Source organism: Leucopleurus acutus, assembly GCF_964270905.1.
Source record: "Leucopleurus acutus genome assembly, chromosome: 17".
Classification (NCBI taxonomy): domain Eukaryota; kingdom Metazoa; phylum Chordata; class Mammalia; order Artiodactyla; family Delphinidae; genus Leucopleurus; species Leucopleurus acutus.
The window spans coordinates 75,590,133-75,613,592 of record NC_139159.1 but is presented as its reverse complement, the minus strand read 5'-3'; the positions used below and the strand labels follow the sequence as shown (position 1 = coordinate 75,613,592).

The 23,460-nt window shown below is 39.6% G+C and overlaps 1 protein-coding gene across 2 annotated transcripts in view; it reads left to right on the top strand.

Annotated features, from left to right (window-relative positions):
- The window catches only part of DNAAF11 (dynein axonemal assembly factor 11), a 78,463-nt gene that overhangs the window by 23,462 nt on the left and 31,541 nt on the right, over positions 1 to 23,460 (top strand). For both annotated transcript variants that reach the window (XM_082858755.1, XM_082858754.1), the window contains exons 5-10: positions 5,250 to 5,476; positions 10,789 to 10,980; positions 12,477 to 12,554; positions 15,560 to 15,625; positions 18,954 to 19,023; positions 19,717 to 19,812. In XM_082858755.1, the coding sequence (XP_082714881.1) occupies positions 5,250 to 5,476; positions 10,789 to 10,980; positions 12,477 to 12,554; positions 15,560 to 15,625; positions 18,954 to 19,023; positions 19,717 to 19,812 (729 nt within the window). The remainder of the gene's footprint in view (positions 1 to 5,249; positions 5,477 to 10,788; positions 10,981 to 12,476; positions 12,555 to 15,559; positions 15,626 to 18,953; positions 19,024 to 19,716; positions 19,813 to 23,460) is intronic.

Sequence of the window (23,460 nt, the reverse complement as noted above, 5' to 3'; positions counted from 1 at the left end):
CTTTGGCTCACTGAACCTTTGAAGTTGTTTTAATATTATAGCTTTAATAAACCTTTGAAAAATAAATTGCGTGCTTTTCTCCTTTCTCATTCAGAACACACACAGTTTAATTGAACTTTCTTGGTGAGTTCAAGTCATTGTTACAAAGAGCGTTCCTTATTACTAGTAGCAAACCAAAAGTTTAGGGCTTTTGAGGTGGCGACAGCTATATACCTTTGTATTTCAGTCTTAAACTACTGTGCTTTTTAAAGTATTATTTCTTACTATTGCTTTCTATTAACTCATTTGCTATGTTAATAATTCTCAAACTCTGGTATGCTTTGGAGTACTTAGATGGGGTTCGCTGTGCCCCTCCCCCAGAGTTTCTGATTCAGTAGGTCTGATGGGCGCCCAAGAATTTGTATTTCTAACAGGCTTTCAGGTGATGCTGATGCTACCGGTCCAGGGACCTCATTTGAGAACCACTGCTCTGTGTGTTAATTTCTTATGCCAAATCTCCCCATATTCGATACTTTTGGTACTGGGAAACAACACATGGTTTCTAGAGAAATCATACACCTGAGAATATTTAAGTAGTAATATTAAAGTCCATGTAATTCCAAGAGTTCCTGACCTGCATGTGTTGGTTTGAAACCTCGGGAGCTTCCCAGGTGAAATCTGAAACTGGCCCCCATGCACGGAGGGCAAGGAGAGACCAAAGAAAGAGGCAGGACTCCAGATGCGTAGGTGGCAGGTTTAATAAGCAAGGAAACCTACTTACCAAGCTTGTTTTGGGCAACAGGATGAGTAGATCTCTGCGCCTGCCTGCCATAATCTTACAGGTTTATAGAGAGGCCTTAACTGGGTTCAGTCATGTACACTGTCCAGAGGGTCTCAACAGAGCCTTACTGTCTCAAGGCTGCACCCTTGGAACCGCTCCTAGTGTGGGAGCAGCGGGCAGAAGGTACATTCCAAGGACAGGGGAGGGGGTGAGGAGCCTGTGATTGGCCAGGTCCAGTCGCAGGCCATCCAGTGGTCACGTCCTCTTGGTGTCACTCCAGCAGCAGGGACAGCATTTTGCTTCTGCAGAGAGAATGCATGGAGGCCCTGGCTTTCTAACAGTCCTTTTCCTCTATCCTCAGAGGACATTTGTTCTTAGACTGCTGTGTTCTGTGTAGTCAAAATTGCTGGATTGATAGAACACATTTCTTCTAATGTAAAGTTTCTTTGATTAAGAGAAGGAGTGATTCAGGTAATTGAATCTAGAATATATATGTAGAATGAGTGATGAAGTAGATCAAACATAACCCAGGCTGATCATCATTGTACAATGACTTCCTAAAAAAATGAACTGATGAGAAGCAGAATTTCAGAGAAAATGGATGCTGTGAACCATCTCCCTGGAAGGGTGCAGGGACTGTCATCACAGCTGGGCCCCCTGTCAACTCTGCAGTGCCTGGGCTAGGGGTATGTGAGAGCCATCAGACAGGTGCGTGAAGCATGGGCCAGGGTTGTTCCAGGTGCTTTGGACACAGCATCTCTGATACTCCTGGCCTCTTGCAGGGAGATGATTAGGTGCATTCTGAGATGAGGGAGCCAGGCCTTGGAAAGCTGATGCTCCTTGTTTAAGGTGACACACCTGGCAAGTGACCCTGGTGGGATTTGAACCTAATAGCCCACCTTTCACACCATAACCACACTCACTGCTTCTGTCTGGGTTAATGTACAGGCTTCAGGTCCAGTCTTTCCTTTCAGAAAGACTGTTCTGAATAAGCTGTTACAACAGGCAACAGCCTCCCTTTGAAATATAGTATTCATAAATGTGTTTACTAGTATTTAAAAACAGCTTGATAAATTTTAGAGTCTTAGTTACCATTCTGTTGAAAGTTTATGATCTACTTGACAGGAGTTGCATTAACAGATGTATTATTTTCCTAGGGCTGCCATAACAAAGTTCTGCAAACGGGGTGGCTTGAACATCAGGAATTTATCTCATTGTTCTGGACACTAGAAGTTCTAGATCAAGGTGTGGGTTGGTTGCTTCTGAGTCTGTGAGGCAGCATCTGTTCCATGCCTTTCTCCCAGCTTCTGGTGGGTCCTGGCAAGCTTTGACTTTCTTTGGCTTGTGGAAGTGTCACTCCCATCTTTTTTTAAGGACACCAGTCATGTTGGATTAGGGGCCCACGCTACTGCAGAATAATCTCATCTTAACTGATTACATCGGCAGGGACCCTATTTCCAAATAAGGTTACATTCTGAGGTACTGGGGGTCAGAACTTCAACATAACTTTTTTGGGGGGAAACACAATTTAACTCATAACAACAGAGTAGTTATTTAGACAGACATACACAAGAGGTGTGAGGAGATTCAGCCCTTTTCAAGTATCCTCTTCCTAGTGTCTGAGCCACTCCAGTTGGTAAGTAGGCACTGTAGCCTAGTGGGAAAAGTTTTGTAGCAGACAAACCAGGATAGGACTCATGTCTCTGCTACCCATGAGTTGCATGCCTCATTTTTCTCATCTATAATGGATTAATAATTCCTACTTTAAAGAAGTTCTCTGAGCCCTCAATAAATCTTAGTTTCTCTTTCTCTTCTTTGCTGAAGCACACGCGCAATTATTATCAAGAAACGTAGGCACTCTGCCTCTGTGTTGCAAGAACTGTAAGTGAATAAAGATCAAGGAATACTGCAATGCACAGCCTAAAACTTAATCTCTCAGTTCATCAGCCCTTCTGAATTCAGCTGTGATTTTGGACTGAAGAAAACTTAGGCCAATTTTGAAAACTACCTAACAAAAGTCTTCAAAAACCTGAGATCCAATAAGAAGGCCCCGAGAACAGGTGCTGGCATACATGTGACACCATCTCAAATTTGTCATCAGTTCCCAGTATGAGGTCTTCTGCTTCCTGCCTGTATTGGTGACAAGGGGTTTATTGGTCATAATCTTTTAGAAACAGTAGGTCTAAATTACATCAATGTTTATTTAACCCAAGTATAAGGAAATATATATATATGTTATATATAATACTATATATGTATATATATAAAGTTAATACTTAAATCCTTACATCCCAGATACAGGTAAGAGAATATATCACCTTCTTCGCAATGTTCATCAAAATTCCAGTGAAAGAAATTATATTTATCCAGAATTTTCCAAATTGTTTAGATCTTTTTTTTTTTTTTTTTTTTTTTTGGCCGCTCTGTGCAGCATGTGGGATCTTAGTTCCTTGACCCGGGACCGAACCTGCGCCCCCTGCAGTGGAAGTTCAGAGTCTTAACCACAGTCCCAGAATTGCTTAGATCTTAACCCTAGCTTAAACGAGGTTAATTACCAAAAAAAAAAAAAAAAAAAAAAAGGCCAAGTACTTAGACCACAGTTACTTACCTCCTTAAATAATAGGTTTTATTGAGTTCGATTTTATCATTATGGCCTCACCTTTCACTGAAGGATCTTAGAAGAGACAGCTTTGTGAAGACTGTTATGTATGGACATGTTACTACAGAAACAATGCGTGACATCTCTCAGGATCTCCACTAAGAAACTCTACTTTAGAAGTATGTTTTAGAACTAAGTATTAGAGAGAAGCTAGAAACGAGTATATTTTCTCAATAAAGAAAGCAAAAATCGCTTCACCGATGATGTTTTTCTGTTTTACTTTGGCCGCCAGCAAGCTCAGAGCCAATTCTGCCGCCCATCTACAGCAGCCATATGAGTTCTTATGACCAAAACCTACTTTAAATTACTTTTTTTCCAAATAGCAACATTATAATTTTGATTTTTAATTAACTGCTCCTGACAATTTTTATTTTTTATTATTTTTTAATTTATTTATTTTATTATTTTATATTATTTATTTATTTTTTTGGCTGCGTTGGGTCTTTGTTGCTGCACGCGGGCTTTTCTCTAGCTGCAGCGAGTGGAGGCTACTCTTCGCTGCGGCGTGCGTGCTTCTCATTGCGGTGGCTTCTCTTGTTGTGGAGCACGGGCTGTAGGCACGTGGGCTTCAGTAGTTGCGGCTCGTGGGCTCTAGAGCACAGACTCAGTAGTTGTGGCGCACGGGCTTAGTTGCTCCGCGGCATGTGGGATCTTCCAGGACCAGGGCTTGAACCCATGTCCCCTGCGTTGGCAGGTGGATTCTTAACCACTGCACCACCAGGGAATTTTTAAAATTCATATTTAACTCCATCTTTGTGTGTTTTGTATTTGTTTGTGTTAGTTTCCTTTTGCTGTGGTAATGAATGACCACAAACTCAGTGGTTTAAAACAACACAAATATATACTCTTTGTTTTGGAGGTCAGAATCTAAGATTGTGGTGTTGGCAAGACTCTGCTCCTTTTGCAGGCTTCAGAGGAAATTTTGTTTCCCTGCATTTCTCAGCTTCTAGAGGGTGCCTGCATTTTTGAGTCCCTGCCCCTTCCTCCATCTTTAAGGCCAGCCGTGTAGCATTTTCAGACCTCTCCCTAACTCTGACCCTGACACTTCTGCTGCCTTCTTTCCTTTATAAAGACCCATGTGATTACATCCGGCCCACCCAGATAATCCAGGGTAATCTCCCCATTTTAACATCCTTCACTTAATCGCATCTGCAAAGTCATTTTTACCATGGAAGGTAACATTCACAGGGATTAGAAAGTGGACATTCTTGGGGGACCATTAGTCTGCCTACCACACTTTTCTAAATACCTCACCTCTCTTTGTAGAAAAATCCTCAGTAAATAAGTAGGCATCTCTAAATTGGTAGCTTTGAACCTTCAGATTTTGGGTTGGTGTTTTTAATATTTCAATTTGGAACAATCCCTATAGAGGTACCAGATGAAAACAGTGACCATAAGAATTAATAATACATTCTATATGTCTTGTCAAGGGTAGAACATGGGCTCATTTGCAATAGAGCTCAATTTTGTGTGATGTACGAGGCCCTTTTTCGTAGAGAGCATTGGGAACTTGACTTAAGGCACTGAAATTCTTTACATAGTGAGCAGTTATAAAATTACTATATTTTGGGAGCTTGTCATTAATACTCAGTTTCAACAGGAGACCTACTTATTATTACCAGTAAAGATACTTTGTAAACTGTGTTAATTGTATGAAGTAAACATTGATTTAGATCAAAGTTTCTGACGTTTCCCATTACTTTGCTTTTAATTCCATATCACTAAGGTGCATAATTTATTATTTCTCATCTTGCAAACAAAGTCTGCTTGGGCCTGATTCAAATGGTGACTTTTGAATAAATGCACTGTGTTGGCTGTTTTTTATTCCAGTGGTTGGATGGTAAAGAAATTGAGCGTTCAGAAAGGATTCAGGCATTACAGGACTTTCCAGTAGTTGAACAACAAATCAGAGAGCAGGAGAAAGCTTACTGCCTCAGACGAGCCAAGGACAAGGAAGAGGCTCAGAGGAAACTGCAGGAGGAGGAAAACAAAGGCGAGAGGGAGGGAAGGCACACAGGCTTTGACGGACGTTGGTACACAGACATCAGTGCTACTCTGTATGTAACTTTTTTTTTCTTTTTAAAAATTGTCAATATCCTCCTGTTTTATTAATTCTTACTTGTACAGTATGAGTAAAAACAACAAGGCAAAACCAAAAAGCAGAAATAAAAACCTTTCATTTCCTATTGTGAAGGGCTGTATGTTACCACAATGCAGGAAAGAACATTGAATAACCACTAAATACTACTCTGTATGTAACTTAATAGAGTGTACTTTCTGGTTAACTTGTGTTAAAAAGTTCTCTTCCCAAGGTGTTCACAGTTTCACTTATATTCCAGACAACTGATTTGAAGAATAAATTATGATGTGAATTTTGGGTGAAGACGATGTATGTTCATCCCATTGTTTGTGACAATTCTGTGAGGCTTGCCTCCCTTAAAGCCTTTTCAAACTAGCAACTTTAATTTGCATCTAAAATTATCTTCAGACAAATCTCTCTAAAAGATGCACAGGAAAGAAATTAACAGGTGTACTTTGATTTATAAAGTAGGAATATTTTAGAAAAGTTAAATGCAAATCACATTTATAAATTGAATAATTTTGATTACATCATAAGATGTTCTGTTTTGTGAATTATGTAATGAATACATCTTTAATGCGATTAATAAGCCCCTAATTGGTCATTTTTACAAGCATGAATTTTTCATTCTTGCTTATTTTAAGAGAATTGCACCTATAGTCAGGTGATTTGATTCCACACAACAAAAGCTTTAAATATTTTGTAACAGAATCTCTTAAGCTTGAGAAAATAATAATTATAAAATATTTCAGATGTACATAAATGTTAGAAAAATAAATAGGCAGCTTAATAATAAATGTCAATAGTTCGCATGTTTGCTTTGGATCTTATTTTATTTTATTTCATTTCATTTCACTTCACTTCATTATTATTTTTTTTCAGGCGTGCCACACAGCACGCAAAATCTTAGTCCCCTGACCAGGTTTCAGAGCTACACCCCCTGCAGCAGAAGCACAGAATCTTAACCACTGGACTGCCAGCGATGTCCCTGGATCTTTTATTTTTAAATGAGAAATAAAATATCAATAGAGGAGAAGCTCCTTAAGTATTTCTCCCCCATCCCACTCCTCCTTTCATCCTCCATGGTGTCCACCATCCTAAAGTTAGTATGTGTTTGGTATAATGTTGATCCCATCCATATTGTAATGTATTTACTACGTAATTATGCTTCCTTAAACAAGAGTAGTGTCATGTTGTTATTTTTTAGCATGAATATCTTTCTACAGCTTTGCTTTTCATTCAGTATTATGTTTTTGAGATTTATGCATATGAAGACACGTAGAACTAGTTCATTCATTCTAACTGTGCAATAAAATTCCATCGAATGAATAAATCACAGTTTATCCCAGAGGTAATATTCAGAATATTTAGCAGCAATTCTTTATTCCTGACCAATCAGAATATGCACCAGCTCCAACAATCTGTGGTTTTCCCTTTCTTGTTTTTTTCAGACAATGGGGCACACATCTCCTTGTGCTAGTATGGAAGTTTCTGTAGTGTATTCAGCAATTGCTACATATTAATTATAAACATCTTTTCGACTTTATATGCATTGCCCAATTGTTTTTTAAAGTGTACTAATTTTAACTCATGTATCAGCAGTATAGGAGAGTTCCTAATCTTTGCCAGTAGTAGATAATGTGATCTCTTAAAACATTGGCTAATCAAGTTGGTTGTTAAATAGCATCTAATGTTTTAATTTGAATTTCTAGAATGACGAGTGAGTTTCAGTATCTTAAATGTCTTCTTTTTTTTTTTTTTTTTTTTTTTTTTGCGGTACGCGGGCCTCTCACTGGTGTGGCCTCTCCCGTTGTAGAGCCGCAGCATGTGGGATCTTCCCAGACAAGGGCACGAACCCGTGTCCCCCACATTGGCAGGCAGACTCTCAACCACTGCGCCACCAGGGAAGCCCTTAAATGTCTTCTTATATGTTTATTGGCTATTCAGATTTCTTCTATTCAAGACCTCCGCATATTTTAAATAAGTTGTATACTTTTTTTCTTACTAATTGATAGTTCTTTTATATTCTAGATGCAAATTCTTTAGTCCTTATGAGCTTTGCAAGTATCTTCTCTCTGTCTGTGACTTGGGTTTAATTTTGATAAGTGCTTGTTTTATAGAATTTAGAAGTCTTTCTGATCTTGTTTATGAAAATTTTCAATACCCCAGTGTCATATCTGTCTATCTGGAATAACTTCACAGCAGTGTGGGGTAGGGTGCTAATCACTTCCCACACAGGTTTGTTTGTTTGTGCCCCATTGATTAAAGTGCTATTCTTCTCCCGTATTATATACCCTCTTCTCGTGATTCATGGGCCCATTTCTGGGCTCTCTGGACTCCTCCATGGGAGTACCTCCACATGGTTTAAATTTCTATAAATCTTGATCTTTGGTAGGAGATATTTTCGTGTTTCAAAATTACCTTGGCTCTTCTTGACTCTTTTTTACTCTTCTGTGAGAATTTTAGAATCTGCCATTCAAATTCCCCCCAGATCCCTAGTGTAATTTTGGTTGAAATTGAATTTAGTTTACACGTTAATAAGGGGAAAGTTGACATCTTCAGGACATTGATTCTTTCCTTGCTGAACTTTGTAATAGCTCTATTTATTTAGACCACCTTCTGAGTCCTTCAATAAGTTTTTATAATTTTTCTCTATAAAGGTTTTACACCATTTCTTATTAGATTTATTTCTAAGTATCTTGTAGAATGGGATTTTAAAAATAGGCTTTTTTTTTAATTGATTGAAATGATTCCATCTTGTGGAGTACTCCTTTTTTTTTTTATTTTTTTTTATGTTGGGGGTAGGAGTTTATTAATTAATTAATTTATTTTTGCTGTGTTGGGTCTTCGTTTCTGTGTGAGGGCTTTCTCTAGTTCCAGCGAGCGGGGGCCCCTCTTCATTGTGGTGCGCGGGCCTCTCACTGTCGCGGCCTCTCTTTTTGCGGAGCACAGGCTCCAGACGTGCAGGCTCAGTAGTTGTGGCTCACGGGCCTAGTTGCTCCGCGGTATGTGGGATCCTCCCAGACCAGGGCTCGAACCCGCGTCCCTTTCATTAGCAGGCAGATTCTCAACCACTGCGCCACCAGGGAAGCCCAAAAATAGGCTGTCTTTCTGATGTATATAGAGACAAATGGTTTCTGTGTACTGATACTGTATTATGCAATCTTGCTGAACTTTTTAAAAAGATGCAGCAGTTAGTCTGTGTTAGCCTGTGTTTTCTATGTAGAAAAACCCATTTTTTTAATAAACAGCAACTTAAAATTGTTTTCCAATCCTTCTACCTCTGCTTTTTATTTTTTATGGTGCCTGCTGAGCCTCCAGTACGAGGTAGAATAATAGCAGTAAGAATGGGTGTCTGTTATCTTGCTCCTGACTTTTAAAAGAATGTTTCCAATTCCTCATCATTAAGTATAATGATTCCTGTGAGGCTTTGATAGAATTAAGTTAGTTTTCTTTTCTTCCAAGTTGATGAACAGCTTTTATCATCATGGATACTGGATTTTTATTGAATGCTTTTTCTGCATCTATTGAGATAATCATGTTTTCCTGTTGTTGTGTTGAATTAACATTAATAGATTTTTCAATATTAAACCATCCTTGTATTTCTAGAACAAACTCACTTTGTCCACATATTTTTTTTTCAATTTTTTATTGGAGTATAGCTGATTTACAATGTTGTGTTAGTTTTAGGTGTACAGCAAAGTGATTCAGTTATATATATATATTCTTTTTCAGATTCTTTTCCATTATAGCTTATTACAAGATGTTGAATATAGTTCCCTGTGCTACATAGTAGATCCTTGTTGCGTATCTATTTTATATATAGTAGTGTGTATCTGTCTCACAAACTCTTAATTTATCCTTCCCCCCACCTTTCCCCTTTGGTAACCATAAGTTTGTTTTCTATGTCTGTGAGTTTGTTTCTGTTTGCCAAACAAAATTTTTTTAATGAGAATGAAACCAATTATTTCAGTGGCCATTAGCTAAAATATTGTAGAATATTACAGATTCCCTTAATAGATTGGTTTTTTTTCCAGTACTGTAAAGAACCATAGCTATGTGGCAAAGCATTTATTTTCAGTAATTTGCTCTATTTTGCTTATAAAACTGTCTAGTTGCATTTTATAATACGTAAGATATCTAAGCAGATTTTACTGTGTTCCGTTTACACTATTTAAATTTCATGTTCTGGTAGTTTTTGTCCCTCCTTTCAAAAAGCATCTTATTTGAATGTCAACTAAATGAGCATTTTGTGTCATCTCATTTCAGTAACAACAATAACAAAATCTAACATTTAATGAGTACTTACTATTTGCCATACTTGGTTCTAAAGCCTTCCTGTAGATTTTTTCATTTAATGTCATTTTGTAACAGAGCATATTCTAGGGAGAGGTGAGGGGAGAAGGCCTCTCCTAATTGTGTGCTGTTTGAATGATGTCCTTTTCTCTCTGCTAGAATAGAGTCTCCTGTAAGTAGTGTTGCTGTCTATCTTGACTAGAGCTGTCTCTCTGGTGCCTGGTACACAGAAAGACAATAAATATTACTTGAATCCATGCTGAATGAATGTTGAATATCATATAATACTTATTTGATGCCACATAGAGACATCATGTAATTCTCTGACAGTCCACAAAACATGAATAAAAAAGAGAGCAGAGCACCATTGCCATATAAAGCTACAAAATCCAAAGTTATCCATGAAAAATGGAGTAGTTAGAGGCCATACCATGGGCGATCTCATGTATCCCACTGGAGAATTTTAGAGGCAGAGAATCATTAAAGAGCCTGGAAATAATATGATTCAATTTTTAAGAAAGATTCCTCTGGGAGCAGGGTGGAGGATGGAATTGAACGGTGCAAGACTGGAGGTGGAGTGATTGCTAAGGCCCAGTGGTCCCTGAGTTTGTCTGCTCATCAGAACCTCCTGCAAAATATTGTAAAGCAAGGGTCCTGGACCCCACTTCAGATCAACTGGAGAGACTCTGGTGGGAGCCCAGGAATCTGTACTGTGTATAAAGCTCCCCAGGTGACTCACATCGACCAGGTCTATGAACCCTTGAATGTGATTACTGCAGTATTCCTGGTGATAGATGAAGTGGGCCTGCCCCAATGCTGTGGCACTAATTTCCTCCAACTTGGCTCAGATAGGCTCTCTTTCAGACACATTTTGTCATTCAAAGGTAAGAAGATAATACACACACAAAATATAGATATTTCAGGGGCAGCATTCAGGATGAAACTCAAACGTCCATTATTATTGGTTTTAACGTGCCCTGTGTTCTTTTCTAGCCCATCTTCTGAAGAGAGCAAAGACGACATCCAGGCACCAGAAATACAAGAAGGGGAATGTAAGAAGAAGAAATTAGACAGCGGTGAAGACGACCTGGAATTCTGGAATAAGCCCTCTTTGTATACCCCTGAATCTAGATTGGAAACTCTGAGACATATGGAAAAACAACGGAAAGACCAAGAAAAATTAAGGTATTCCATTTTATCCTGTCATTGAGAGTGATGGAGTATATTTTCATGATTGTACCTTGTTTTACCCATTATCTGTGTTAAATCTGTGTTAGCTATCAAACACAGACTTTGCTTTTTCTAATTTCAGCTTTTTGTTGAAGTGTTATCTACTAACCCTTCTTTAGGATGTCATGAATCGTGGCATTTTAGGTAGGGTTTTGTTTCTATGACCTTAGCTTTTTAACAACTTTAAATGTGTCAAATAAGAGCCTGGCCTGGTTTACAGGTACTAGTTATCCAAGTCATTCTGTTCAGTGTGCTGTAGTCTACACGATCTAATGGGTTCCTGAGATGTTTTCCTCTTCTGAATGCCCTCTAATTGTCCTGTGTCATGGAGAATAATGTAGTTCATAGAAACATGAACTTAATTGGACCTGAGAACCCAGTTTAAGATCCAGAAAAATGTGAATAAATTTACATTATAAAATAAAGTTAAATGACATAAAATCTGTATTAAAAGAGCAACAGAAATCCAAGATGAAGAATTGCCTGCAGTTCTGTCATCTAAACAGATTTGTCCATCTGATCTTCTAGAGCTTGTCCATATACGCCTTTTTAAAGTTTTTATGTATTTTCAGCAAGTGTTTAAATAAACAGAATTTATGTTCTACATGTTCTTTCATGTTATTCCATGAATCTTTCCTCTTTGCTCCATTTATTTTCCTCCTATCTCTGCCCCTTCATGGTAATAAGAGTTAGCAGGCTTGGGTCCATCCTACCAGAACTTCCACCACCTGCTACAATCATATAAATGATTTCTGCAGACGTAGGATTGAGGGTCTTTTCTTAAAAACAAAAGTGGACTTACATTTTATGTATTTGTTCTCACTAAATCATCATCAACACTTTTCTATAACTTTCTAGACGAGTAGGTAAAGAGTGAACACATTTTTCAATAGCTGCAAAATATTTCATAGCATGAATGTACCACAGTCAATCCAATCATTCCTCCATTGATGGACATTCTTGATGGTTCCAAGGTTTTGCCACTGTAGATAATGCTGTGATAGACATCCTTTTATGTAGATCCTATGTACTGGTATTTTTATTTCTATAAAATAGCTTCTATTTGGCATTTTAAAAACTGTAATTTTAACTAAAGTAGAAGATGTATACACAAATGGGGAATTAACAGTTAGCTGAGTAAATCATGCATAAAATAGACTCATTTAAATATTCGTGGCTATCTCATGAAAAGGAGTTTTCTCCCCCATTCGAATTATCTGGCAAATTGTCTTGGTCACATTTTCGCTTTACAGATATAGATGTAATCACACAAAAATGTGGCTCGATTGTCAGTTCCCAGCAGTGGACTTCATCACAGTGAATTGCTGATGTATTCACAAATACCTGATTAATTTTTCTTAAACTGTTTCACACATTAATTGCTGTTATATTATCTTTGTTTATTTTTTTCTCTCTCCCGCCCCTTGTTCCCACCTACCCCTAATATTAAGTGAAAAAAAGAAGAAAGTGAAACCACCCAGGGTGCTGGTCTGTGAGAATGGGAGAGCCCTGAATGTAAATGAGCCCAAGTAAGTGAGGCCGAGTGGAGACCTGAAGAAGCAGAATGTGTGGTGTTGGTCATACGATGGTTTCAATGACACGTTTGCTCTGCAGAGAATATATCTGACCACTCTTAACAAACTTGATGAGCCTAATAAGAATGTCATTTTGTGTGTATTTGAAAGCAGAACATCATTATGCTTTCAAGTGTGTAATGTTATATTTCGTTTTCTTGGCATCCAAAACATGACCTTGATGTATGGAAATCTTAGTTATTCTGTGTCTCCTGAAACCTTGAACCATGTACAGTTTTATGCCTGAAAATTCCAAGTGCATTATTGTTGTGTTTCTTAATTTTTAAAACTCTGCCATGAACAAGCTGGCTGAGGATACTGATAGATCTCCTATACGCCTACTTTATACTCCGGAACACACCTGCAAAGATTCGAGGGCTAAGGAAAGAAATTGATAGAAATACCTCAATGGAGTTGATGAGAGAGGAAAAATATTCCAACTGGAAGCCCTCATGTATAGTAGTATCTAGCTGTTTTTAAATTTTAAACTAGAAAGCAGGCGGAAAAGGCCTTTTCTAGTCAAAGTACAGATCAAAAAGCCTACGAACTCGATCTTGTTGGCCTCATTGCTCAGAACGTGTTTACTTTGATCATTTCGTTTGCTGTGCTGTTACCACAATAGAAGAGGTGCTGTCCTAAATCACTCCTAGGCGTCATTCACGTCACCTTCACAGCAGTCTTGTGTGGTAGGCAGTATTTCTTCCTCACAGGTCAAAAACTTGAACTGAGAGGTGAATGACTTGCCCAAGGCCACGTAGGTAATAGGTGGTGTGTCTGACTTGCCTGTGCTAGCCCATTTCTAGTGGTTTCCAAGTTCATAATCTCACCCCCACCTCACCCCACCACACACACACACACACACACACACACACACACACACCTTCTTTATCCAGAAGTCATGAATGCAGCACAACACATGATGCTAATCCCTGGGGATACAGAAGTGAATATGACAGATTTCTGCCTTCAAGGAACTTAAAAATCTAGTGGGGAGACTGTCTTTCTTCAGGCTACAGCAGGGCTTGAGGGAGACCCTCTGGGCTCTGCGTGCCCCTAGTGAGGCCACAGAAGCTTCTGCAGTCCCATCGTTTTTATATTCCATGTTCACATCATTTCTATATTCAGTCACATCTTTTCAAATCTCAGCCATCTACTTAACCTAACAGATTTGCCCAGATTGATCATACTTTCCTTCTCCAAACAGGTTCTTCCCTTTGCTTCTGATTCTTTGACCCTACTACCTTCTCATCTTCTGCCTTGCTGGATCCTTTCTGTATTGTCTCCTAAGTGCTCTGGGGCAAACTCCTCAGCTATCTTCTCTTTCCACATTCACTCTTTCGAGATCTCACCAAATCCCATGATTTCAACACTATCCTTCCGTTACTTACAACCAGACCCAACCTCTTCCCTGAGCTCAAGACTTGTATATGCACCTAGCTATCTGCTCTCCTGTGTGGATATAAACTATGTGTCGTAGGCTTATCGTGGCTAAAGCAGACATCCTCACTTCCATCCCCACAACCATGTACCATCAGGTCCTCAGAGGTCCTCCAGCTCAGGAGTGAGCATCCACTGGGTATCAAGACCGAAACCTCGGATTCATCCTCAATTCTTCTCTCCCTCCTGTTATCAGTGAGCTCTTCCTTCAGAATTACCAGAATCCCACCCCTTCTCATTCACTCCATTGCCACCACCTTAGAGGAAGTCAGCCTCCTCTTGCCTGGACGGTTGCAATAGCCTGTTAAGTGGCACACACCCCCTCTCTTAAGGAAAATTCCTGGAAAGCACCAAACCCCATTTTCTTTACGGAATTAAATCACATGATCTCATCCAGCTGCCAGGGAGGCTGGGGCATGTGGTCTTTACCCTGCAGAGCCATATTCCTCATTAAAATCAGGGACCCTGTTACTATGGATAAAGGGGGAGCAGACAGTGGGGAATATCAGTCTGTGCCATAGAAAACCTCCCTGAAATTACCTTTCAAGAGATAGATGACGGGAGCGTTTAAGCTGGTGGCTGGAGCATGGGGGAATAAGCAATCAGGGCAGAGGAGAAAGCATATAGAAAAGCGCCAGAGATGAGATCGAGAATGCATGGGCCACTTGATCACCTGAAGAGGTCCCGCCGGGCAGGAGTGTTGAAAGCAAGTGAGAGTGACCGCCACAAGCAGACATCCTGCTGGCAGCCACACCTGGGGGACAACGTTACATTTCTCCAAACAATCTAGCCTACATTCTTTAATATTGTTGGGGTATTGTACTTTGCAGAGTAATATGATAAGTGAAACATTCAAAATAAAATTAACCAAGTAATTCTGAACAGTACATCGACAGTATGGAAGTTATACCTAGGACTCAATCTCAGGGTACAGCTGAGATTTGAAATCCTGCCTCCAAGGCTCACATGACCTCTTTCCCAGCTACGTCAGCCTCTCTGAGCCTGTTTCTTCTTCTATAAAATGGAAGTGATAGGTCATGGGCAGCATCTCAGCATTTCCGGGGGCTAGGGAAAGGTCACCAATGAAAGGAGACGAAAAAAGACAAGACTGCTTAAAACTTAAGGAATGGAATGCTGGATAAGGGCAAGCAAATGCAACATGTAATTCCCCATCAATAATTCTGTGTTTTAGTTTGCTTCTTGCAAACCCGAATGAAATGGAAAAGAAAACTTTAACCACCAGGTGTCTCTGTCTCTGCACCGATGCTAATTTTTTTTTTTTTAATGTAGTTCAGGATTCTCATATTGAAACAATGTAAACAGGAATAATTTATGAATATGTTGTAGGTTTCTTTTGAAATTTTTAAACTAACAGATTTTATTGACCAGCTACCAAAATAAGTTTGTCGTTGAAGATTATGACATAGTTTTTATCAAATTTTCTTTTGATACTGGGATGGGGTTATCTATAAAGTATCGCTAAAAACATCCTCTTTCCCCCCCCCAAATGGATTATTCCTTAGACTTGACTTCTCTTTGAGAGATGATGAAAAGCGTAACCAGATCGTCCTGGACCTGGCTGTATATAGGTAAAGACCTTTTATTATGCATTTATTTCATGGCATTTCTTGCTATTTTCATTCTCAGTCACAGCCCCTTGAGTTCTTAAACATGAACAGCGGCCTCTTTATCACTGGCTGCCCCCTCTTCCCAGGCCACGTCCTACATCCTGACTGGTTTCACCCCCGCACTCCCTGCTTGCTTACCCCTCATCCCCGCATCCTGACAGCTGCTCTCCCCCAACCCACAACTGTCCACAGCTGTGACATTCACACCATCAGCCTGCGTCACCTTCCACGCTTCCTTGTTGAAGCCATTTAAAGACACCCGGGCCATCTGCCTCCCTCCTTGAAGATTCCAGGTCCTGGCTCACTTCTTCTGTCCTGCTGATGATTTCAGGATCCACGTTCAGGACCTTTCTGCTTCTCCAGCCCTTTCAGACCCACCGATGCCCCAGTACTTTTGTCCTTGTGCCTCCCTCTGCCTGTATCACTCTCACGCTAGGTGTCCTCATGCCCTTCAGGCCTCTGTTCAGATGTCACTTTATTATAGAGGCCTCTCTGTCTCACCATCCAGTATAGACCAGTACCACCCCTGCCTCAGCACATCCTTCCACCTCTCCCTGCTTTTTTATTTCTACCTGACAAACTCTCAATTTACCTGTATTTTGAAACATGTGTAGTTGAGGCAGAAACTTTTATTTTTTTGTTCCTACCTCTTTATGTCTCTAACACCTAAAACAGTGCCTGACACCCGTTAGGAGCTCAGTAAGTACAGGAGTAAATGGATGAATGAATGAATGATTTTGACGATGGAATCAATGAACATTTACATTCATGAGTTGTAATAAAGGCATTTCTATTTTTGAGGGATTTTATTACATGCTGTATCTCATTTAACTTCTCAGTAACCCAGTGGCATGGGAGAGATTGTTATCCTGGGATTACCCAAGGAGGGTGAGTCTTGTGAAAGTAAACATGGTAATTGGAGAAGCCAGAATGTGAACCCTCAGTCTTAGGTCCAACTTTGTTTCTTTAATTGTGATAAAATACACATAACTTAAAATTCACCATTTCAGCCCTTTCAATTGTACTACTCAGTGGCATTCAGTAAATTCACAATGTTGTGACACCATTACCACTATCTACTTCCAGGAAATTTTCTCACACATAAGGAAACCCCGTACCCCATAAGCAGTCACTCTTCATTTCCCCCCTTCCCCTGGCAACCACTCATCTGCTTTGTGTCTCCATAGTTTGCCCATTCTGGGTATTTCATATAAATGAATCAGATCTGGCCTTTGTGTCTGGTTTCTTTCACTCAGTATAATGTCTTCAGGGTTCATCCATGTTGTAGCATATTCATGGCTGAATAATATTCCATTGAATGGAGAGACCACCTTTTTGTTTATCCGTTCACCCACTGACGGGCACTTGGGGTGTGTCCATCTTTGGCCGGCGTGAATGGGGGCCGGCTCTCAGTGCAGCCCTCCCTCATCACACTCAGCTGCGTCTCCCACGCCTCCAACAGCCCTTCTGCCCACTTGCTGCCAGGTCACCTGCCTTTAAGAAGCGCTGCCTTCCATTCCAGCCCTCCTCCAGCTGACTGCATGTTCTCTGTTGCTCCAACTCCCTGAGCTTCCCTTTCTGCTGTTTTTCAGTTAAACATTCCCTTTTTCATCCTTTTAAGTCCTTTCCATTTTTAGGCCTTATTACTGGAGTTCAGTGAATGTGTACCTCTTTCTCCTTTTAGCTCGATTAGCTACTTAACATTAATCCTCAGATGAAAACTTTCCTCATTTCCCCGTGCATGTACCTTTTCAAGGACTGGTGATATTTCTCCTGTCTAAGTAGAAAAATCCTTCCATTTGCATGACTCTGTCCAAACTATTACACTAAAATTCCTTGTTATCTTCATTGGCACATGGATGTATGCATGAAAGTTCATGCATTCGTGTATGCTTCCTGCTTCTATTTCTTCCAATAGCTGTAGAATGCCTGCTACATGCCACGCACTGGGAGACTGTAACCAGCCTGTTCTGAATACAGTCCCTGCTCTCCTGGGTTTACGGCCCAGTGGGGATGGCAGACAATACATAGGCAGGCATCTAATAGGTAATTACAAAGGGAGAAGAGTGCCGTACGGGAAAAGGACAGAGTTCAGGGATGGAGAACAATGGTGTGTGTAGTCTGGTGGTTGGCGGTGTAGGGGATGGCTGGAGAAAAAGGGAAAGCCAGGGACGTGAGCACTGAAAATTGAAGGATAAGATGTAGCGAGCTCTACGAAGGACTGGTAGAAGATTATTTTAGGCAGAGGAGAACAGCACATGCAAAACCCTTGTAGGTCGGGGCAGAGGAACTTTAGGCGGCCCTAAGCACAAAAAAGAATCTGTAATCCGTAGTTAAAGTGGTAGATACTAAACATGAAGTTGTAGGAAAACCTGACTCTACTTTTTATTATTTTAATTTTTCATTAATTGTAACAATGCTTTATTACCACTAACTATGTACTAGGCATGGTGCACGTGTCTTCTTAGCAGTCTTAGGGGATAGGCACTATTTGTATCCTCATTTTACAGGTGAGGAGACAGAGGCTTAGAAAGGTTAAGGAATGTGGTCCAGGGTAATAAAGCAGGAAGGGGAAGGTGGAGTCAGTCCTCACAAGCCTGTGTGGCTAAAACCTGAGCCTGTCACCCCTGTATCGTCCTACCTGCCATGATGTTTGTGATTTTTGAATCATCACTGCATTTTCAAATATTTTAACATGTATAAAAATAATCATTTGGCCAAACTTCTGATTTTAACGAGTGATGTGGAATCTAAACCTTTCCTCTGCTCGCGAAGTGTAGGAGAACAATTGCCCCCAGTCCTGAGGTCACTGCCATAGAGGGAGAGAGCTGGGCTTGCCGGGCAGGATGGGCTTGCGGAGCCAGTCTTCCGGGAGAGGTAGGATGGGGCAGCTGCAGAACAGCTGCAGGGAATCAAGAGCCCTAAGGACGCAGGAGCTTAGTGGATTCAGCATTCCTGGCTATTCAAGTCAGCCTTAGGGGCTTAAAATAAAATATTCATGAAGGAGCATGGCAAGCCGTTCTCTGCAAACCTCTGGTGTTTCAGGCCGCAGATATTTTGGGGTAAGGGGCAATCAATGCCAAGTGTACTTGTGGGTCTAAAAATGAAATTGCTGATATGTTGAATTTCCGGCGGTCTGGGCATGAATTTAAGATGAATATTCTAAGACCTGTTTAGCATGGAAATTGTAAACTTTCTTCACTTAAAATGGTCCCTCAATTGGGACTTTGTATTTACACTTCTTTAAATGGTTTTGAAAATTATAACACTCGGTTGTTGAATTTTGAAGGTATATGGACACCTCTTTAATCGATGTTGATGTACAACCAACTTACGTGCGAGTGATGGTCAAGGGAAAGGTAAGTGTAACCTTTAGGCTGTCCCCGTTTCAGAAGCTCAGCCTTGAATCAAACTAGCTTGCCTCAAAACAGATTTAAGTGATCTTAAAATAGAAAAAGAGAAACCCAGTCAGAGTGCTGTTTTTTTAGACATGATTTTAAATGACGGGAGTGGTATGATAAAATTTGTATTTTTAACCTGTGTTTGTTTTGTTAGTACTTTTTTCAGAGCTGATAAGATGGTCATGTATGGGTAGCCTATGCTTGAAGTTATATTTAAATAATGTACCCATTTAAAATAATATACCCATTTAAAATTGTCAGTGATTTCATTCACAGCAACTGTAACTTTATCACTTTTGAAATAGTAGTTTTTGCTGATTCTGAGCTTTCATATCAGTTAGCTTGAAGACATTAAAATGGAAATGTGTTGATGTTTTATGACAAGAAGTTTTATCTATAAATCCTTTATCAGCCATGTTCTCATAAATGGACCAGTCACGATCTGTGACTAACTGTTCCTCAGACAATTAATTAAAATTCGTAAAATCGTTCATGCATATCAAGCATTGCCCATATTTTATTTTTTCCCTGATAAGCCTAAGCAGATTTTTTAAATAAATGGTGAATCTTAAATTTGTAATGAAAACACCTCTTAAAGTAACCCCCTCGTGTAATACGCACTCACTCTCCACACTTCCTGTTTGCTTTCAGCCATTTCAGCTTGTCCTTCCTGCAGAAGTCAAACCTGATAGCAGCTCTGCTAAAAGAGCTCAGACAACAGGGCATCTGGTGGTCTACATGCCCAAGGTAGGTAGCCTCATTTGTTCAAACCTCAAGTTCCTAGAGGAACGTGACCTGCCAGGGCTCCTGATGACTTGTGATCAAGGTCTTTTGGGCTGAGAGAGCCAGAAAATGTACTTGGACCAGCTCAGGTAGGAGAACAAAGGCCTGTGAGAAGGGAGGGCTGGGACCGGGGCGCTGTGACTGCTGTAACTCCTCCTACCTGCAGTTCCTGCCTCCCAGCCTTCCTACCTGGCAGACCAGAGTGTGGAGGAGGGGTGCGTAGATCACAGGTGCCATGAGCATGCCCGGCACATGGTAATCAGTACTTTCCTTACCAATAACTTTGAAATGAGATGTAGTAGGCCTTGGGTCTCTTAAAAAAAGTGTGGTTGAATTCCAGATATTGAGCTTACTAGATTCGTGACTTTGGGCAAGTTATTAACCTGGTTCTGGGCTTCTTTTTCCTAATATCGCTTTTAAGAAAGATAATACACATAAAATTCATAGCATAGTGAGCACTTATTGATGCCATCATTGTTGCTCTTTGTATTATTTTTATGATATGGACTAGATAGTATTTTTTTTTTTTTTAAAGAAGATGTTGGGGGTAGGAGTGTATTTATTTATTTATCTTTGCTGTGTTGGGTCTTCGTTTCTGTGCGAGGGCTTTCTCTAGTTGCGGCGAGTGGGGGCCACTCTTCGTCGCGGTGCGCGGGCCTCTCACTATCGTGGCCTCTCTTGTTGCGGAGCACAGGCTCCAGACGCGCAGGCTCAGTAGTTGTGGCTCACGGGCCTAGTTGCTCCGCGGCACGTGGGATCCTCCTAGACCAGGGCTCGAACCCGTGTCCTCTGCATTAGCAGGCAGATTCTCAACCACTGCGCCACCAGGGAAGCCCAAGATAGTATTTTAAACTAAAACTCTTTTTTGTCTTTTATTTGGGAGGAGAAGTGTTGTATATGTATTTTTTTCAGTTTTTTTAAATTGAAGTATAATTGATTTACAATATTGCGCTAGTTTCAGGAATACAGCAAGGTGTTCTGTTTTTTGTTTTGGGGTTTTTTTTGCAGATTACATTCCAGTGTAGGTTATTATAAGATAACGAATATAATTCTCTGTGTTTTGTAGTAAATCCCTGCTGCTTTTCTATTTTATGGATAGTAATTTTTATCTGTTAATCACATCCTCCTAATTTGTCCCTCCCCCTCCCTCTTATGCTTGGTAAGTCAGACAGAGAAAGACAATACTATAAGATATCACTTATATGTAGAATCTAAAAAATAATGCAAGTGAATCTGTATACAGCACAGGAACAGACTCACAGACATAGAGGACAAAACTATATGTGCACTTTTGATATGGCTGACTTCTAATGACTGGTAGTGTTCCCTCCGCTGACTTTCAGACTCTAACTTTGATCTCAGAGTGAATGTCTGAGACAGAAGCTGTTTAGAAGCCTGAACAGACTTAACATGGATAGATGACAATCCTGAAAAAACTTAAGGAAATAAAACTTAAAAAAAAATCATCTGTCTATATGGACTATTCCGATTCCTCAATACAGGCTCTGTGAATGAGTTAGGATGTTTTGTGCTGCAAGCTGCAGAAACTCCAAACAGAATTGGCTTTAACCGGAAAGAAGTGTTTCAACTCTTGTAACAAGATACGGAAGGTTGGGAGGGCCCAGTCGGGAGGGTCAGGCCCTTTCTGATATGTTAGCTCTGTACTCAGACCTGCTTCCTTCTTGACATGAGCACTTCCTTCTTGACATGAGTTACATGAGTAACTGGGGTGACTTGCTTTTGTGTTCTTACCTTGCACAAAAATGGAAAGACAAAGAATCAGAGAAAGACCAGAGAGAGGACCTCTCCCATTGCCATGGAATAAAAGCTCCTCTGGACTGATCTGGCTAATTTAGCTGAGGAGGCTAACAAATCCTGAGGAGCTTAACCCTGGACAATGAAACCAATCTCTGGCCAAACAGATGGTAGTCCTTTCTTCGTTCCTATTATTTTATGTTTGGTTACTGTTATCTCATCTCATGAGCTAGGGGTAGGGTCAGCTTTGCCCCAGTCACTCAGGTTTCAAAGGGGAAGAGTAGATAAACCAGTCAACGTGGGGTTCTCCTTGTGAGAAAGAAAAGAGACCTGGGGGACACAAAGATTATAAACCTGATTAACCAATAAGGTTTCTATAATGGTTTAATAATCCTTCATTTTCCCAAAGCCAGTTTTGTAACAGATTATGAGTAATCAGTTATGTATTTTTACTCTGAGGTAATAAGACAGCAAATACAATTTGTTGTCAAGCAATAAAACAACAAACACAACGGGAAGAATCGCATTGTCCTTGTTGACTACAACAAATTAAGGAAATGCTTCTATGCCAGTTAGAATATCCTATAGGGAAATCTAAGCGATAACTCAATTACCTCAGTGTTTCGACAGAGACATTTGAATGACACTGCGATCAGCATTCTCCTTTCTTTTTTTTTTGAAATTTCCATTCTAACTGAAAAGCCAAAGATTAAATGGTAACTGCTATGTTCCTAAAAGGAAATCAAGACGTATGATTTGTGTACCTTTTACAGGGTGCCAGGCAGTTGATCAGAAGACCTCTGCTATCTCTGCTTATGAATCTTTTAAATGAATACAACATTCTATTTCCGTTATCCTTTTTGTCTTTATATCTGTTTAAATCTTCATGTTAAATACACATAAAAAGTATAAAAAATGGCTTATTAAAGAAAAGGCATTTTAGAAGTGTTTGGTTGAAGATGAGATAATTTACATAGAAAGACTCAGAATGGTTCTTTTTTTTTCTTAATAAGAAACTATGCGTAACATTTTTTCCTTTGAGGTATATACTTTTTTAAGATTTTAGACTACTGTCTAAAAGTAACATGGATGTGAAGCTATCTCTATCATTATTCCTTTTAATTATTAAATTATTAATTATTAATTTATTTACTTTTATCATTTCTTTTGTATACCTCTGTCATTATTCCTCCTAAAAGGTAGCTATTTCTTGCCCTGAATTAGTTGTTTTTGACTCATGAGTTAGGTATTTGTAAGGACTGTAAAGCTCAAAGAACAAAAGCTTTTTCTTAAAAATTAAATTTAAAAAGTCATCAAAAGTTAAAAAATAAAAGTCTGACTTCACTTAGGCTTACTATTAAAAATATGTGTTACTAAAAGTTAACATCTTCATAATTCCTATTGATTGAAACAATTGAAGTACCGAAGTTTCATCCACTGAGTCGTTTTGTGTGTCTAGGCTTCTACCTTACTGTGGCATTGTCCGTGTCTGACTTGCGTTATAACAACTGAGGCATCTTCTTGGAATTTTAAAGCATTTTGTAAAGATCAGGTAGACACTTAGGTATACTTTTGTTTCTTTCACAGAACAGTGTGGTCAATATGTTAAGTGATAACTTAGTACTTCAGGAAATATCTAATATAGTCCTTAGTAGTTTATAATACTTGGATACTCTAAATTAATGAAAAGAAGATCAAATTTGCTGTTTAGTTTTTCCTTCTTTGTGATAGCATTTGTAAAGAATACTTGTGAAAAGCTAATCTATTTGATGTCTGTGCTGTGATGATTGTATTGTGTTTATCTGTGGAAATTCAGTGATTAACTTTGTATACATTTTTTCAAGGACACAATTTGTA